Source organism: Triplophysa rosa, linkage group LG5, assembly GCF_024868665.1.
Source record: "Triplophysa rosa linkage group LG5, Trosa_1v2, whole genome shotgun sequence".
Taxonomy (NCBI): Eukaryota; Metazoa; Chordata; class Actinopteri; order Cypriniformes; family Nemacheilidae; genus Triplophysa; species Triplophysa rosa.
This window is the reverse complement of record NC_079894.1, coordinates 15297627-15316200: the sequence shown is the minus strand read 5'-3', so window position 1 is coordinate 15316200 and position 18574 is coordinate 15297627. Positions and strand designations below refer to the sequence as shown.

Here is an 18574-nt window from a genome sequence, read left to right as displayed (position 1 = left end):
TTCATTTTTAAGATGCATGTTTTATTACACCCAACAACATCTTGGTCTGTGGTTGAATCAACAGCGTATATTTTGACAGTTGTGATGAGGATAAAACATGTAACAGTTCACCCAAAAACGAAATTTCTCATTCACTCATCCTCAAGTTATTCCAAACCTGTTTGTTACTTTGTTTTGCTGAACGCAAAGATATTTGGAAGAATGTTTGCAATTCTGGGACATCTTTGAATACCATAGTAGGAAAAATTACCCCGAAACTGTTTGCTTTCCTAAATTCTTCGAAATATCTAATTTTGTGGTCAACAGAAAAATATACAATTTACTCTACTAGGGTAGGGTCCCAGAACTGAAAATTGCTAACATTCTTCCAAATATCAAAGACATTTATACAGGTTAGGGGCAACTTGAGTACTTGAGTTGAGTAAATGACAGTTTTCATTTTTGGGTGAACTGTCCCCTTAACAACCAGTGTACATGGCATTCCTATGTGATATACTATAGACAAACAATCCTTTCATTGGTCAGTCATGGCCATTACTGTAGAGGTCAATTTGTTCAGGAGAAGCTTTTATCAGAGGGACACTAAAAGGTGGCCTACAGTGTGAAATCTCTCCAAAAAAATAACCGTCTACATCTTGTCATAACACTTGTGACAGCATCTTATAAAGCTTTCAAGTCTCAAAACACTGGATTTAATAATTAAAAACGATTTAAACCAGCTATTGAAATACTTCAAAAGAGGTGTATAAAAAAAATACATCATACTTTCCCTTTTTTCTACAACATTAATTAAGGACAACAGTGTGCTCTGCACCCAGAGACTTTCAAAGGCTGTGCATTCCACCTCTGGATTCAGCTGATTACTATGAATGAATGTCCACATAAGTTATAACACATGGAGGGTTTGGAAGACAGGCAATGGCTCACTGAACCTGAGCCTCTTGCATAGCACTGGGAACCAGGTGCAGAGGTGTGCTGACACAGCCGTTCAGGTGACGGAGCGAGTCAGCACCCAGGTAAGCGAGGAGCAGCTCAGAGCGTCTGTGCAGCAGGTGCAGGATATCCTCAGACAGAGTCTCCAAACTGGAGTAACGTACTTTCTCCAGGTCAAAGATGTCCTTTAGGAAGAACAGCACCTGCTCCTATAGAACAAAACGGGATTTTTCCTTAAGTGACTATTTTCAAGGACAAAGCATTTGTTTGGAGTTTGACTTTTGATCCAAGTGAATTATTAAAAGTGGTGATTCTCACAAAACCACTGAAACATGGCAGTAAAGATTTGAATTATAAAACTTACAATTCGGTAACAAAAAATGATCATATGGATAATTGTGTTCTCTACCTTGGACAAAACATAATTTTGACACAGAAATTGTCTATTTTATTGCTTTTTCTGCTGAAATTCTCATAACCGTAACTAATCTGTTAAACTGTCAGTAAAAGTTTTGAAATGAATGCTTATTAAACATGTCATACCTTGTTTTAAGTTAATATAAAGGGAATTTGTTGATACTAGTGTTTTTAATAAGATCTATTAAAATATAATTAATGTCTTATGTATGTTTAATAAAAACTTGCTTAGGCGTCATGATTTTGCTTAATTTTAGCAAAATATGCTATGAGATTGACAGTTTTCAATGGTTACAGTAATGAGAATTTTTAAGGCCTTTTTTGTACATTTTTTTTATTGCGTTAAACTGTCAGTAAAAGTTTTTAAATTAATGCCTTTAAACATGTCATACCTTGTTTTATATGAATATCAAGGGAATTTGTTGATTTAAAAAAAATCTTGAAACCAAGATTTCGTGAGAATCACCCAAAGAAAGACTTCCTGTCGTCCTGATTTGATGTCTTGTGAAGTGTGCTACCACAATTTGCATGCAGATTTAGTGTTTTTACAGCACTCCTATATTATTTTACTGTACAAAATGCATCGGTTCTGAATGTATGCATGTCATCTGAGATTTTGGAAAAAACAGGTGATGTATTATGTGTTACCTTAAAGAAACAGCAGAAATCATGCAGGGAACTTTTAGGGCCGAGGAACCCCCAAGCCAAGACCGGACTAATGTGTTCACAGACTGCATAGAAATGTGCAATAAAGCCATCTTGCACCTAAACACAAAATACATAATTCAAATGTAAGTCATATTTCTCAATATTTGGCATTTGAAGAGATCTTGAATAATTTTAGTCTGGATTCACACATGGTCTAAAATAACTTGTATGCAAGTATGTTAAAAACATTTCAAGCCAAACTGACGTCCTGCATGCAATACCTTCATATGTTGCCTCTTCTGCTTCAGAACGGACCAGCAACTTGACGCAACCGCCTGAATACAGAATAAAGCCTTTAATATTTGTCTCAAATCAACTGAAATAAATTGCCAAACTAACTACTATGGATTCAGTACATACCGTTTCTTTGAAAGAGCTGTTGAGCCAACGATTGTTAACCACATTCTGGATAGATATTGGTGGATTCTCGAGATCTTCAAATGAATCCATGAGGATGAAGTCAAGAACCATGTCATAAAAGTTCAGATGCTTTACCTGACCAATATAGAGTGTGACACTTTATCATACGTTGTAATAATCATAAACATCACTGTGCACAGCAGAATGTGTTTCGGTTTACAGGGATCATTTATAATAGTTTTCCCAGACATGATGCAAAACATTACATCTCTCACTCACCCCTCTTGCAGAAAGCTCCATTTCTGTGTTCTCCCAGTGATCAGTTTGCTCCAAAAAGCAGATCATTTCTTCAAACACCTCCTCAAATCTGTTTGGGCTCTGCAAACCACACAACACATGTCATACGAGTTGACAACTTGGACGTTCTCTATAAAAACATTATGACAGAAAACAGATCACTAACCTTCCTTGCTTTGACTATTATTGAAGACAATATCTTCTTTCCTGTGTCAGCCAGAAATGCTCTAGTTACCCGTTCGCATAAAATGACCTACATTGAGAAACAAAGTGCAGGGTAAGCACCAAAATATTTTCAACACACCCCAATTTAATTGTAATCAATAAGACTTGATAACCAAGAGCAAATAGCATTAGCCAGCAAACTATAATGAATATTTCAGAAAGATAAAACTGAATACATTAAACTGAAATGTTTATGTGGGTAGTTCACAAATAAATGTGTAGAAGTGTCTTATGGTGAGGACACTGAAAGATAAATCTATTTTACATTATAAATATTAATAAAATAATATATTGTATTGTAATTTTTAGCTGTCACACCTTAGGACACATGTATGGTATATTTGTCATTTACCCATATGCAGCTTTGGGCAAGATTGAAGTTGGCATGAAATTAAAGATGATGATTCTAATAGTTTTACACAGTGGTGAAGTATTTTTTATAAATTATTTATCCGTGCACATCATTTTTATTTTTTTAATTCATTTGCACTTGCAATCTTTAATCAGAAACGTGAACCTCCTCCCCCTCTCGAAACGACCTTTCTTCATTTCTGGTCACGAGGAATGGGGGCTGAAATGACTGAGATTGCAAACTGGCGTTCAAATCTTTCACCTTTTAACGATCCAATCAGTTGTCGGTGGATGAAATCAAGTCCTGCCCTACATTTTTTTTATCATTTCAGAAGACAATTGTTGCTTCCGTTTCATGCCGACTTTAAAGTCACCAGGAGACAGAAGTTGCGATTGACTTCTTTTCCGTATCGTGACGTATATCCGAGTGAAACGGCTTCTGAAATTAGAAAAAATGTAAGGCGGGGCTTTATTTTGCCCTTCCCTTTGTGATTGGTTTGTTGTAAGTTGGGCCTGGAGGGGAGGGCTAAAAATGCCTGGCCATTGGATAGTCAGTATTGTCCTACCTCTTTTTTGTTGCTGACGTCATGTGTTGAAGAGTTGTTGTTGAGCGGGGAAGGGGAGCTTAATATTTTTGATTAAAGATTACAAGTGCAAATGAATTTAGAAAAAATAATGGTGTGCAAGGATAAATCATTTATAATAATCACTGCAACTCTGTGAAAACCAATTAGAATTTTCCTGTTTGATTTCATGGTGACTAAGTCCAAAACTGTTTTTTTTTGCTTAGACAAGCCCCAAATCTACACAAATGTGAATTTCAAGAAAAATGCTAAATGTAGGCCTGCCGAAGGAGTGCCATTACCTGACACGCCTGCCGTACACAATGCAGCTTTGCCAGGAAGTCAGTGTCCCCAAGACATTCAAGCATCTCAGTTCTGTTTTTAAAGAAAACAATCAATAAGCGACCATTTTAAGGTCTGGAACAATATATCGGCATACTACATTTGGAATCGAAAAACAAACGTGATTTCTAACAAAATCTGGTCCAAACGACAATTCTTTCACTAGGTCGCCGCAGCAAACCAAACAGAACTCTGCGGGAAAGTTTGTGTTGGCCGGTAAACACCCTCGAGCCACCATTGGTCCATGGCCATTACGTAATAAGTGGGTGTCTTGTTTGTGTGGCCACGTGCGCAGGAGGCTATTTGCATAGGTCATGTAAACCCCGTCTCCAGAAACAAAGGGGTGTTGGATTGTTCGAAAACACTATACCAGTGGTTCTCAACTCTGGCCCGCGAGTATGGAGGACTAAACCTGCAAAAATTATAAATAAATAAATATATAAACGAATAAATGTAATAATATGAAAATAAATACAGGAATGAATGGTTTGATAAAACAAAATAATTCGTTTTAGCTATTATTGATCTTAGCTTTAACTTTTCTTTTCATTTTTTAAATTGATTTATTATTTTTTGTGTCCATTTTTAATTATTTTTAATTATTATTATTTTTTATTTTTAGATTATTTTATTTATCATTTCCTTTTATTTTTACATTTATTTATTTATACGTTTATTTATTTTTATATTTATTTATTATCGCATGTATTTATTTCCACTTTTATTTATTTATTCTTGAATTTATTCTTACTTTTCTGTGTCTTGTATGATAATTAGATGGGTTGGTCTTGCCTACTATTGGTTCAGTGTAGATTGAAGCGTTTGATCGATTACTCTTGACTTGTTTTGGACTAACGTCTCGTCACTCACTGATCGTTTGCTTCGTGTATAACGTTAAGTAACTATGGCGGGCGCACAATTAGCTAGAGAGTTACAGCATTTAGCCAATGAAGTCGATAACCATGCATCAAATGACTGTGTGTCATTTAGATTAGGTGCGTTTATTGATGATTTATTACAGATTGACGGCGAGATAAATGACAAAGTTCTTCAAAATCTGTGCGAGTCAGGGGGTGCTAAGGTGGTGACCAAGTTCCGGTTACAGGTCCTCTGCCAAAGAGGTGCATGAACGACCTCAGCAGATTCGTCGATTCTGAAAGCACAAGACGACTTGATATTAAGATGTCTAATAAACACAGACTTTCTTGTTACATGATTTTGACATTCTTGTTAAGATTGCAAATTATTGGTATGATCGCCCGTAACGGCTGAAGCGAGGTGAAAAAATAAATAAAGCGATTTGACACGGGATTCGTACCCATACAATAAAGCGAGGCAGCGTGTCACTACGGTAACAATCACACTAAGCTATTTCGCAATGCTAGCTGTTGCGGATCTTTGCAATAATATCAAGATGTCACACAACAATATGCAGCTGGATGAATCAAGGGAATATGCCCGTTTTAACTTGTGACCTCTGTGTTATTTATCTCTTATGGAATGTAGTTTACGAGTACCGTTTAGTAACCATGTCTTTTTAGAAGGAATGGTTTCCATTTGATGGCCCCTGTAGTGAAAGAACGATGCTCATTACTACCGTTAACTTGTGACTTAAGTTCACTATGTCTCAATTCATTTACATTATGTTACATCATGTTACATTAAATCTTTACGCTTTTTCTAACCGAAAGGCTGCTTATAACTATCACTTTGACAAAGCGTTAGCTTGCGACTTCGGTTTACAAGCTCATCTGTGTAGTTAAACCTTATTACATTTTGTGCTTTATGATTTTCACCAGTTGAACTGTAACACCACCATAGCACCCTCTGACTCGCACAGACTTTGAATGTGCTGCAAAGAGGCTAACAACCGAGGGAGAACTTTGTCATTTATCTCGCCGTCAATCTGTAATAAATCATCAATAAGTGCATCTAATCTGAATGACACAGTCATTTGATGCATGGTTATCGACTTCATTGGCTAAATGCTGTAACTCTCTAGCTAATTGTGCGCCCGCCATAGTTACTTAACGTTATACACGAAGCAAACGATCAGTGAGTGACGTGACGTTAGTCCAAAACAAGTCAACAGTAATCGATCAAACGCTTCAATCTACGCTGAACCAATAGTAGGCAAGACCAACCCATCTAATTATCATACAAGACACAGAAAAGTAAGAATAAATTCAAGAATAAATAAATAAAAGTGGAAATAAATACATGCGATAATAAATAAATATAAAAATAAATAAACGTATAAATAAATAAATGTAAAAATAAAAGGAAATGATAAATAAAATAATCTAAAAATAAATAATAATAATAATTAAAAATAATTAAAAAAATGGACACAAAAAATAATAAATCAACTTAAAAAATGAAAAGAAAAGTTAAAGCTAAGATCAATAATAGCTAAAACGAATTATTTTGTTTTATCAAACCATTCATTCCTTTATTTATTTTCATATTATTACATTTATTCGTTTATATATTTATTTATTTATTTATAATTTTTGCAGGTTTAGTCCTCCATACGCGAGATCCATTTTCCTGCCGAGTTTAGCCCCAACTCTGATAAAACACCTGAAGAAGCTAATCAGTGACTTCAGGAGCAGACGCTTTCAATTTAATGTTGGACTGCGCAGATTGTTTGGCATTTCGCATTAAAGTACCGCGAGAGCGATTCAAATGCGTACCGAGCAATCTGCACTTGAATCGCTATTGCGGTACTTAAATGTCATACGATGATAGATTTGCGCAGCGCCGCATTAAATTGAACGCATCTATTCCTAAAGATGCTGATTAGCTTGTTCAGGTGTTTTATATCAGAGTTGGGACTAAACTCGGTGGGAAAATGAATCTCGCGGGCCAGAGTTAAGAACCACTGCACTATATCGTCTCTCAACGTTTTCGAGCTTCGTTTTACCCCCAAACGCAGAACGAAGCGCAATTCGCCTGGACAAATTGCCGAGCACTTTATGCCCTAGTTTCTCAATGAATTACAGTTAAATGCCGCGACATCCGAAAGCCAGAGGGCGATATCGCGCAGAAACTCCAAATATGGGCCACAAAAGAAGAACGATTTACACTAGGGGTGTTCGGTTCCGGGTTTTTTGGAGTCGACTCCGATTCTCGACTTTTGGAGTCGATGGAATCGACACTTCGACTCCATTTACTGCCTTTCAAAACGGGCTCAGGAATACAAATATAAAATAAATGAAGTAACTGCACAAGTTTGGGAACTTTGGGCTGGCAACCAATCTCTAGCAAATACACATGCATTTGTGCAACGAACACCATCACAGAGAGTTTTTTGTGCTGACAGACCAGTTAATCCTTTCTGGCCTTAAACCGATGTGGTTTTCCATGCGCACGCAGCGTGAGAATATGACAGCCCAGGTCTAACCGTAGCTATAGACTTATGGTAAAAAATACATTTAGTTTCCTTTATTATTTTTAAAGTGAGTCGATTTTGGAGTGTTACAGTTACACAAATGAATATGTTTTGTAGGACACCGCGTTTCATTGTTTTGAATTGAGGCTCCGTAAATGCACACTAAACAAGCCTAAAACATTTATTTATTTTTATTTCGTTTAAAAGTTTATGTATTCACCCTAGGCTAAGTAAAAAAAAAAATTTTAAAGGAGAAAAGACGTGGGGCCTAGTTCTTTTCTTAATGTAACTCATTGTCTTTCTGTGTTGGGCATTTAACCATAAAAAGTGCTTTAAAAAGATCAACATGCCACCAACAAACATGTTATAATAATAACCCAGCAACAAGAACTGAATTTATGATTTGTGATTTCCTGGCTGTTTAAGATGGAAGAAACGCTTTATAATTTGTTTCCACAAACTTGATTTTGATTTGTGTCCAGTTATGCGCACAGACTTAAGCGCAACGCTTTCATTCAAAGCAACTCACAAAGTCTTAACAGCTGTTTAGAGAAATACATTTCTCTAATAAATAAGTCTATTTGCAAGCAGTAGAAAGCCGTCTGCATGCAACGCGCATACAGTAAACCCAAATGTCATTTACTCTGCTGCGCACAATAGCACCAAATTAATAAAAACACAATAGAGTATATTGATCCATGTTATGTGTTCTGTCATGTGCCGTGCACATTTTTGATGACGTAAGACGAACGCAAACGCACCAGGGTTCGACAGAATCAAGTTGAGTGTGAAACCAAACCAAACCAAACCAATGCGGGGGGGGGGGGCACCGGAAACAATTGCACTCAAATTCAAACCGCAGCAAACGAGCCCAATCTGAAAACGGCCTAAATGTACAATTATTCACACGCATTGTGCTGTTCGATTGACGTCATTTGCGCTCTTCTGGGAAACCGATATACTTCCGGTTAGTATAAAACCGCTTAGTATTCCATTTGGGACGATACTACCCTTCTAAAATTCATACACTACATGGTTGAGTGCACAGTGTAGTATGTAATTTGGGACACAGCTGTAGTTCCAGGATGCCGATGGGCATATTCTACCACGGTTCTTCAAACCTTTTCATGATAATAAAGTATATAAAGATGATGTTTGACAATTGTTGCTTTTTTCAAATGCATGTTAAACGACTCAATCTCATAGTGATTTTAGATTGAGCAGTACTTCCTACTGATCAAAGAGCCGTAGTTCATGGAAGAGCTGTGCATAAAACACAGAATCGAAGCCTTTGTGATTTCAGAATCGCCCTAGACAGGTATCATTAGTGTGAATCGCGATATATCGTCCCAGCCCTTGCATAAACCAAACATTTTAAATATTGTTTGAAATGCTGAAGACAGATGAAGATTGAACAAATAATTCTGACCCATCAGGCAAAAAATACTTGGCAGAATGATCTTTGTGATATTATTTATACATTTGCTGTATAATGACCATTCTGTACAATTGAGCAACTATTCATTTTTTATCGAGCAGCAATGTAATGACACAGATCTAAGCATGTTTCCAAACCTAACATCCTTGACTCACCGCAGCACTCGACAGGAGATCTTCCCCTCTTCAGCCATCTGAAGAGCCTCCTCATAGAAAGGGTAATGACACAGTGAACCCAGCGCATAAGCACTCCTCATCTCTCTGTGCTCAGATAACTGTAACACAGCAACAACAGTCGCCAAAATCTGACTAACAAAGACTGTGAATGCATCTGAATCTGGATTTAGTTTGTAAGACAAAACAATTATTATTTCTATTATGATTCAGCATAAATTACAAGGCAGATACAATACAATACTATTTAATTGGAGACGATTTTATTACAAGTGCAGTAAAATTACTAATTTGGGTGTTTACAAAAACAGAGTTATGTGCTACATAAAACGTTCTTTAGGGTCACCTTGTAAGATTTACCCCCTTACAAATACAGTTAAATGTCAGTATGATCTGGCCCATGCAAACATTACTGTTATAATAGTAAAGAAAACCAAAGAAAAATGTTTTTTTAAATACCGAATTTTAATACAGATAATGTGATGCTGTCCTAAATAAGTTTAAAAATAAGGAGACTCATCCTCACTTGTTCTCCTCAGAGCTACACCCCCTGACTGAGAGGAATGCTTCCGAACTATTTTTAGAATTTATCATGAAGTTTGTTTTTAGTCCTGACCCACTTTTCCCGCTCAACTATTTTCTCATGGTGAAGTGATGTCAGATAAAATCAGCTCTTTTTCCTGTCTTTTTTAAGTGCTGAGAGTGAGTGAAGCAGACTGCTGCTGTTCAGCCCTGAGCCACAGTCAATCTCACCTTATGCGCATGTGAAAAAAATAAATTGAAGTCTATAGAAAAAAGCCGGAAAATGTACTGTGTAAAGATTTTACCTTTACATAGCAATGACATGGCACTCAAACACAGCATTTTCAGCTAAGCTAAATGTTTGATATTGTCATGTTCAACATAGTCAACCATCGCACTGTTGTCTGTGAAATTACTAGTGTGCACACTAAAAAGAGTGTCAGTGCCTTCAGTCTTATAGTGTGCACTTGGCTTCGAAAGGTTTAAACTATCAAGTGTCTCCAAGAGCCCGAGGAATTTTTGGCTTGCGTCACACACCACTCAAACTGACTGTGACAAAATAATTCCTTTCTCTCTCACCTCTGCGGCAGACACGAAGGAATCCGTAGAGGCGATGCTGATCGAGTCTCTGAGACAACTGTCTTCCAGGTTCTCTCTCACAGACAGATCTGTGTGTTTGTCTGCCAGAAGAAATGGAAGATTAGAATGAACTGCCCTAGTCTTATATGAATGAGCAACCTACAAAAAACACTGACATTGAACACAAGAAAGTAACAGACACAATCAAAAGTTATAATAGTATGTGTCTGTATTTATGCAATATTGGTATAAATAAAATGTGGAAACGCAATGTGAACCGGAGAGTGGGTAAGAGGTCGACATGTAAACTGGAAAGAACTTTGGTCCAATACCAGCATCTTTATTTAGATGCAGAACATGAGCCGAGTCTTGATTCTTAAGTGACTTTATTTAGATGTGTGAAGTTGCACATCTGCTTGTCAGAGTGTTTCTATTGGATGAAATTGCATCGTTGTTGTGATTTATATGAAATATTTAGATCCTACTAGGTCAGAATCCTGGTGTAGCATTTGCATGATGTCTTTATGTGTCCTGTATGTTTTAGAAGCAAGTTTTGTGCTCATAGCCTTTCGTATTATGTTTGCACCACTATCATCATGGGTAACTGTTCTCATTGTCATTTTTAATGGAATTAAACAGAAAGTCAGTTAACTCACCATTACCAAGACGTGTTGAGGGTTCAGTCAATCCCAGTGTTCCCTCGAACTCCTCCTGCAGCCGATAGGCTCTCTGTAGCAGGGACTCCAGCTTATGAATGAAATCTGTACCGATGATGTTCTAATAAAAAATATTATTAGCCATGTCATTTTTTCTTTCCAGAAAAACACATTGTAGTGTTTCATATTTGTGTTGTATCAGATTTTTACTGCATAAAAAAAGATCTTTGCTTGACAGTGTCTCAACACCATATCAAATTGGTTGTAGTGTCACAGTGTCCTTTGCTCATTTACTTGGCAGTAATTTATTGTCAATGTGCTCCATTAAAGAGAATGAAGCGATCAGTGAGGTGTAACTCACAACCGGTCAAATGCTACAGATAGTACTTTGCAGTTTATTGTCTGTCGCGCCCATCCTGAGACCTAGATGGCTCTTGCAGCTGCATTAGCATACACATTTTTATGATTATGAATTCTTTGCTCAGTAAATGATCCAGAAACTGGCGAGTATCCTGGAGGAGCTCAACAGCCACAATAATTTTCTACATACATCTAGCTCAAAGCTTAGCGAGTAATACATTTATACATTTTGGTGCATTCAACGTAAACATTTTATCAGTTTGGGTGCTTTATGGAAACAGAACCTATGGCTGTGATGTTGTTGGCACAAACTGCCAGTTCAGCTTGAGGAGCACAATACCTCCATACTATCTTCTGCAATGGCATCTCCAGCTCCCAGTTTGACCGCCACAAAGCTCGCCTCATCCTCTGCTTGTCTGCTGCGGAAGGTTAACGCCTGCTCCCAGCGCTGCAGGGCCCCCTCGAAAAGCTCCATACCTGTGCCAGCAGAACATTTTATCCGGAAGATGTTTTTTAGAATTTGTCCATCTTTAATATGCTCATAAAACATCTTTTACAAGTGGAATTGCCTAGCAATATGCCTGACTTAGCGTGGCACAGGGCACTCTTCTTGACTTTAAATATTAACATTTTTAGCAAGTAATCTGAACCAAAAAATTTTTTTTTATTTGCATATGGGGGTGAATTTTGCTTTGTGCTGGTTCTTACCCATCAGGTAGAGATTCTCTGGAGTGGTGACGGGGATGCTGAGCAGATTGCAGACGTCACCATCATCTCTTGTCTCGTCCCAGCAGCTGATGCTGTTTGCACAGGTGCAGCTGCTGGAGGAATGTCTGCTCCCCACCTGAAAGAAAATGTGCCAATTCAACACCTCAGTGGTGCACTAATACCAAACTAGCACATCTGTATTAGTCAAAGAGACATTACACCACTTGACCAAAGTGGCAGACAACAAAAAGTGGCTTACTGAGGGCAGACTGTGCAGGGAGCCCGAGAACTTGCTGTACAGACTGTCATTGGGCTCAACATTACAAGAGGAGCAGTTTTCGAAGTTAAAAGGCAGATTTTGAGCTCTGCCAATCTCTACAAGAAAAGATGAATGACAGACACATCAGTGTATTACACAGCTCTGGAGAATTATGCGGTCACATTTTTTTTACATCATTTCTAAGTAACCAGTACATAATTTATCATCCAATTTTCTTACAAAGCTTTCTTCGCTCGTATATAACAAGACATAAAATAAAAAGAGACCATTTCAAAGACCATTTTCGGCCAATTTTACTATTTATACAGTAGGTACGTGTTTAGGTATAATTATGGTTTTTGTTTTGTTCTGTGAAATACTAACAAATATTTTTTTATGTGATAACCTCGATTTGTATCAGTTTTCATGTGTCTTGTCATGCTGTCAGTCTTTCACATTGCTGTGACTATGTCACTCAGGTTTGAGTTTTTGTTGAAATTCAACAGAGACTGGACTGGAATGGCCACAATACATCTACAAATGCTGATTAAATGAAAATTTGGAATGGTCTCTTAACTTTTCCATGGCTATATGTATATATTATATTTTCAACTGATTGTGCAGTAGTGATTTGTACATTCACGCACACAAAGAGCAATACATAACGATAAGAATAGCAGCTGTTGCCATCACAAAAAAAGAGTAAAGATAAGACAGCGCAGGCAAACAGTGGTGGAACCAGCAGATTACATCACATTTATATTGTGTATTTATTACCTCTTGCCAGGGCGATGGTGATGATTTCAAATTTCTCTTGTTCTACAGGCGAACCGGCTGTTTTTCTGCCCTTTCTCCTTCTGAAGCGCCGGGCGAGGAAGATAAGAGAGACGGCACCAAACGCAGTGGCCGCAAACAGCTTCTTGGTGCCGGCGCTAAGACTCACCTGATATGAGAGGGAATGGAGAGACATAAGGCAATGCTCAACTCAGGATCAACATCAGTGTGAGATAGGCGGCGGGTGAGAGAGTCAGACAGAGTGACACAGCAAGGATTAGATGACTGAAGACGACTGGTTGGCATTTGGCTGTCAGTGTGGGGACTGGCTTGAGCGATTTGATCTACTGATTATGTTCAAACTACCAAAGGCAAATCAAGGACTTCTGAAAACACACGACTGGGGTTAAAGGCCCGTTCACACCAAGAGTAATAACAATCATTTTAAATTCCTCAGATTTAGGTGATCAATGGTGCTTCACAAACTATGGTGGCCACTGTCGTGTTTGGACTGAGCGATTCGTTGCAAATCTATAATACAACGCTAGTGGCCGCTGTTAATCAAAAACTGCACCTTTAAAGGAATAGTTCACCTTCAAAATGAAAATTCTGTCATCATTTACTCACCCTGTTACTCAGGGTGAGTAAATGCGTAAATGTGATACTCAGAACAGTAAATGCGTAAATGCGATACTCAGAACAGTATCCGCAAGCGGAAAAGAATCCTCGCACGGGCGCATTTCTGCTCCACGAGCAAAAACTCAGTCCGCGAGCAGAGACTTTGACGAGCGTGCGCGCGATTCTCTCTATGCTCTCGCAACTGCTCAACACTTGCTCGCTCGTTGAGTTGACTTCTGAGACTTTGGAGGCGGGAAAATGCATGTTAAAAGTTACCAATCAAATGAGCGGAGACATCTGCATGTCTCCGCTCATTTGATTGGTAACTTTTAACATGCAGTCACCTACATGCAGTCACCTACAGATTACATGTCTTACTACCGAATGATTAGTGTATTACCTTGCCTTAGCTATGTGTTAGTGTTTTAACAAGTGACATTTTGATTTCTTACATCTGTCAACAAAAATTATGCTATATAATATAGCAGTTAAACTTACATGTCATGTATGACCTATTTAAAACATACTATAATAATATAATTAAATGTCTCCTGTAGTCATTAAATTTGAGTTATCTAATATCTGTTTACTGGCATAGCCCGTTTTAATATTTTCAAAACAAATAAAGCAAAACAAATAAATTATTTAAATTAAATTTTAGAGAGTACGTCATATTGTAATTTATAATAACTTGTGCTTTGAGTTATATTGTTGTAGCCATTTATTAATTCTCATTTCATAACAATTTCATGAAACTTATTAACAATACAAAAGCAATTATGAATACACATACCAAACTATTTATTTCTAACTTCCTGTCAAGATGCCAAATATGTAAATCCAAAGCCAACGGCATACATAATACTGTAACCCAAGTTTAAAAACGGAAAAAAGTATTGTGTTATGCCAAATTAAGACGTCTGTACAACGGGTAAGATACATGTCGAAGACTGTAGGTGAGTGCATGTTAAAAGTGACCAATCAAAGTCTCAGAAGTCAACTCAACGAGCGAGCAAGTGTTGAGCAGTTGCGAGAGCATAGAGAGAATCGCGCGCGCGCTCGTCAAAGCCTCTGCTCGAAGACTGAGTTTTTGCTCGCGGAGCAGAAATGCGCCCGCGCGAGGATTCTTTTCCGCTTGCGGATACTGTTCTGCTCGCTCGCGGAGCAGCTTTTCGCGCGTGATTATCATTATGCGCGTTTGCATCGCGCGTGCGCGCGGATTCCATGCGCGTGAGTTTTGGGTCCATTTAAACTCCGTAGCGTTGGCGCTAAAACTGTAGAGAGAGCGCGTTTTACTCGCTTACTCAATTATGAATAAACTTACATTTAAACCGCGAGTCACATGCGTTCCGAACCATAGAGTACGGTTTATCCGCGATCCGTTTCACCACTATACCGCAGCGGAGAGGAAGAGGAAATGCGCGTTGTAGAGTTGTTTGTCCGTTTAGGGCTGCTGTACAAAACATGGCGGCGAATTCAATGTATGTAGGGCCGCTCTGTATGTAGATATAAACAGCTTATTCTAAGATATTACAAACTTAATGGTTCATTACGTAAGGTCTTTATACACCTCTGAAGAAATAGTTCTGTATATTATATTGCATTTCTGTCAATAGATCCTCCTAAAAACCCCGTATTGTTCCTTTAATTCTAAAGATCACATAAGAACTGCAGATGTAAACAAAATGTTAAATATGTAAAATGACCTCTTTAATAGACAAAAATACACTTATACAATACAACTCCTAAAGGAACTTTCAAAACAACACAGTGTAGCACACGTATCTATGTCTATTATTAGCAGCTTAATAAGTCATGCTTGGCTGTGGTATAAATCATGACTATCCACAAGTGGCACAGCTTTTCTCAGGCTGGCACTGGAATGTCAAAAGCAATGGGAATGCAAAAGTGGCTTCCCCATGTGTGTTGTGTTAATACCCGGTTTATCTGAAACACAGATCACACCACATCTAACACAGATTACTCAAACAGTTTCATGAGGACATGGATGATATATCCAACGAAGAACAGAATGAACGTAACTGATTTATTGTCTCAATGTCTGATAGGGCCAAAAGAATGTTATAACAACATAACCGTAACATTATTAATACCTTCTATATTAATGTACATGATTTCCAAAGAGCTATACTGCATGCTTATATCATAGTAGGGATGCACCAAAACGAAAATTCTTGGCCGAAGCCTAACATGATGTGAAACACTTGGCCGAATAATACCGAACACGGTTTTTTGCATTTCTTCTATTTATTAAGCTATTTTTTTCACTATTGCACAAACTGAATAGTCAAAATGTGCTTTTTATAATTTGTCTTGCTTTTTAATAAAATACAATACAACTTAATATAAAATTGAGCAAAACAAAGTAAATTCAAACAAAAAATTGAGCCCTCTCCCTTCATGAATAGCCTATATTAATTAGGCCTATAACTGACTGCTAAAAGAATGTAATGTAAGTTACTCTGTACCCCTACAACAAAACACTTCATTAAAACTGTCATTCCACATTAGGCTTATAAACTAAAAATATGAATAAACTAAAACTGTTGGATTATTATAGGCTACATTGCAAAATGATTTGAGAAAAAAATACATCCAATGCAAGCAATTCTGACTGATGCTGACTGACAACCATTTCAGTTCACGTCTCTCCTCCAAACTCCGCCCACAAAAGCTGACTGTCACTGTTCTCTCAGAAGGTGCACAGAACATACTTTGACAAGTTGTTTAGTACAGGGAACTGTGTGCACGCGACCACTGTATGATGTCAAAGGATGTCGCGAGCGGCGGGGCTACTGTCAGACAGCCCGCTTCCGTCTGAAGTAAAGTTACCGACCGGTAAAGACGCTTTCATTCGGAAATTTACTTCCGTGCGGCAAGTCCCGTGCTGTGTCTTTCTCTGACACTTTAAAATGCTCCACACACACGCGCACGCGCTGCCAAAATGTTTGCGGCAGTAATAAAGCGCAGGCGTGTCTCTGTCTCTCTCTGCGCTGGTTGCTGCTTGATCGTATAACGAGTCATGTTCGGTCAAATTTATTCGGCCATTTCACACATTCGGCCGAACACCGAACTTGCGTTTTTTTGCTATTTTCGGTGCATCCCTATATTATAGAATAAAATGCAATGTTTCTTTGTAATTTATATTGTAATCTCTTCACATACAGCTTTCTAGAGTTCTACAAGCATGCATTTAAGTGATACATTAATGGCATACCTGTGGGAGAGAGCAATAGACAGACAGAGGTAGGTCCACAAAACGTAAGGCGGCCACCTTCATGGACATGTGTGCCATGTCCTCCATCATGATGCCATAATCCCTCTGGATGAATATCAACTACAGTTCATTCTCCCATCAAATCACCAGTACAACCTGAGGAAACAAACATCACGTTATAGATCCACTTGTAATGTGTAGACTGACCTACATGTCCATTTTGTTGGTTCTCACGTGGGAAAATGCCAAGCCTCAGGTCGTAATAGTATATTAGGGATTTACAGTCTGTGACAGACAAACATTATATCCTTTGTCTTTCGTGATCACAACCCTAAAATCTCAGAATTATACACATTAATATGCAGTCGTCTTATTATTAATAATCTTAAATATAATATATAATATCCACCAGCTTCAATAACTTAAATCATTAAAGACTTTTAAAAGGTAATGTTAAACAGATCATCCACTCTTCTTGATTAACAACTGTGAAAACATCTATGTTTATTATTTTACATCTCACTCAATGGTTAACAGTTTTTAAATCGATTAATAACATTCTCACCAACGCCGACAGAGACGATACTGTAGTTTTGTTACAGAATGAGACAAAATGAGTATAATACCTACATTTATTCTACAGCTCTTAAACATGCAATCTGTCCTCTATAGCTCAACCCACGCGATAACAGCGCGTGCGCTCGTACGAATCTAGAACGAACATCCGGTGCCACGTTTCAAAATAAAAGATAAAAAGTGATTTTAGTCAGCTAAAAAATAAATGTCTTGTTCGCTCAAAATTGTACATTATTTATTATCTACAGGCACTCTTGTCAAAGCCAGCGATTTTTCTTTATTTTGTAGAACACAAAAATAAAGAAGAAAGGCCAGGCACTCTTTCCATACAATGAAACTGATATTTCAAGATTCTGATGCCATGTTACGAGCACACGTTAAAATATGGAAAAATCCTGTAAAGTTTATAGAAAATATACATTTAGCAAAATATCTCTTTTGTACAGGTTTGGAATGCCATGAGGGTAAATAAATAAAAATAAAATTTGTATTTAGGTGTGAACTATTTCTGACACAAAAAGAGAAGTGTGCACATAAACAAAATGTCTGTTATTGTCAAAACTTGCCTGACAGTCCCAAAAAGATGGATAAATTAGGTTAATAAATATTTATAAATGTAATAAATAAAATAAATGTAATCTATCCTGTAATAATTTATTATAATTTTTTTAACTCACACGATCTTTTTTCTTTTGTAGAAAACAAAAAGAGCAATAAAATATGCAGAAATAGCAACTGACAACCTTGGTTACCATTCACTGTAACTGTACACTTTTCCATACAGTGTCAGAAATGGGCTATCATTCCTATCACTTTTGTGTTTACAGAACACAAGGAAGATAAAGAAAATACAAGTTTGCAACAACATGAAGCCGAGTGAAATAAAGAAAGAATTTTCAGTTTTTAATTCTCTTTAAAGCGGCAGTCCACAAGTTTTTTGGAGTAAAAATGAGCTAAAACCAATTATTGAGCAAGTACACGAAAGAACGGTGTTTAAAACTGTGTCACTACCCTTGCTGGATTCACCACTGAAAGCTTGTAATAATGGTTTGTAATTTGCCCTGTCGGGTCGACTTTTCCGGA

The 18574-nt window shown here is 37.5% G+C and overlaps 1 protein-coding gene across 2 annotated transcripts; it reads right to left on the bottom strand.

Annotated features, from left to right (window-relative positions):
• On the bottom strand, positions 1-17644 carry miga1 (mitoguardin 1). 2 transcript variants are annotated; one of them, XM_057333372.1, is made up of 16 exons: positions 17546-17644; positions 16916-17071; positions 13063-13228; positions 12286-12401; positions 12027-12162; positions 11659-11795; positions 10959-11079; positions 10303-10403; positions 9184-9302; positions 4157-4229; positions 2882-2968; positions 2698-2796; positions 2419-2553; positions 2280-2333; positions 1999-2115; positions 1-1142 (listed from the first exon to the last, which is right to left on the bottom strand). In XM_057333372.1, the coding sequence occupies exons 2-16, from the start codon at positions 17003-17005 to the stop codon at positions 924-926; spliced, it is 1770 nt and encodes a 589-aa protein (XP_057189355.1). In that variant the 5' UTR covers positions 17006-17071; positions 17546-17644; the 3' UTR covers positions 1-923. The 2 variants fall into 2 exon arrangements, with proteins under 2 accessions (XP_057189355.1, XP_057189354.1); XM_057333371.1 differs by having other exon boundaries at positions 17481-17612.
• Between the last annotated feature and the right edge of the window lie 930 nt (positions 17645-18574).

Coding starts and splice junctions, on each gene's coding strand:
- miga1 (XM_057333372.1), bottom strand. CDS start 17,005: ATGATGGAGGACATGGCACACATGTCCATGAAGGTGGCCGCCTTACGT. Junction 10,404..10,958: donor CTCAACACGTCTTGGTAATG/GTGAGTTAACTG, acceptor TTCTTCTGGCAG/ACAAACACACAGATCTGTCT. Junction 2,554..2,697: donor TGGAGCTTTCTGCAAGAGGG/GTGAGTGAGAGA, acceptor TATATTGGTCAG/GTAAAGCATCTGAACTTTTA.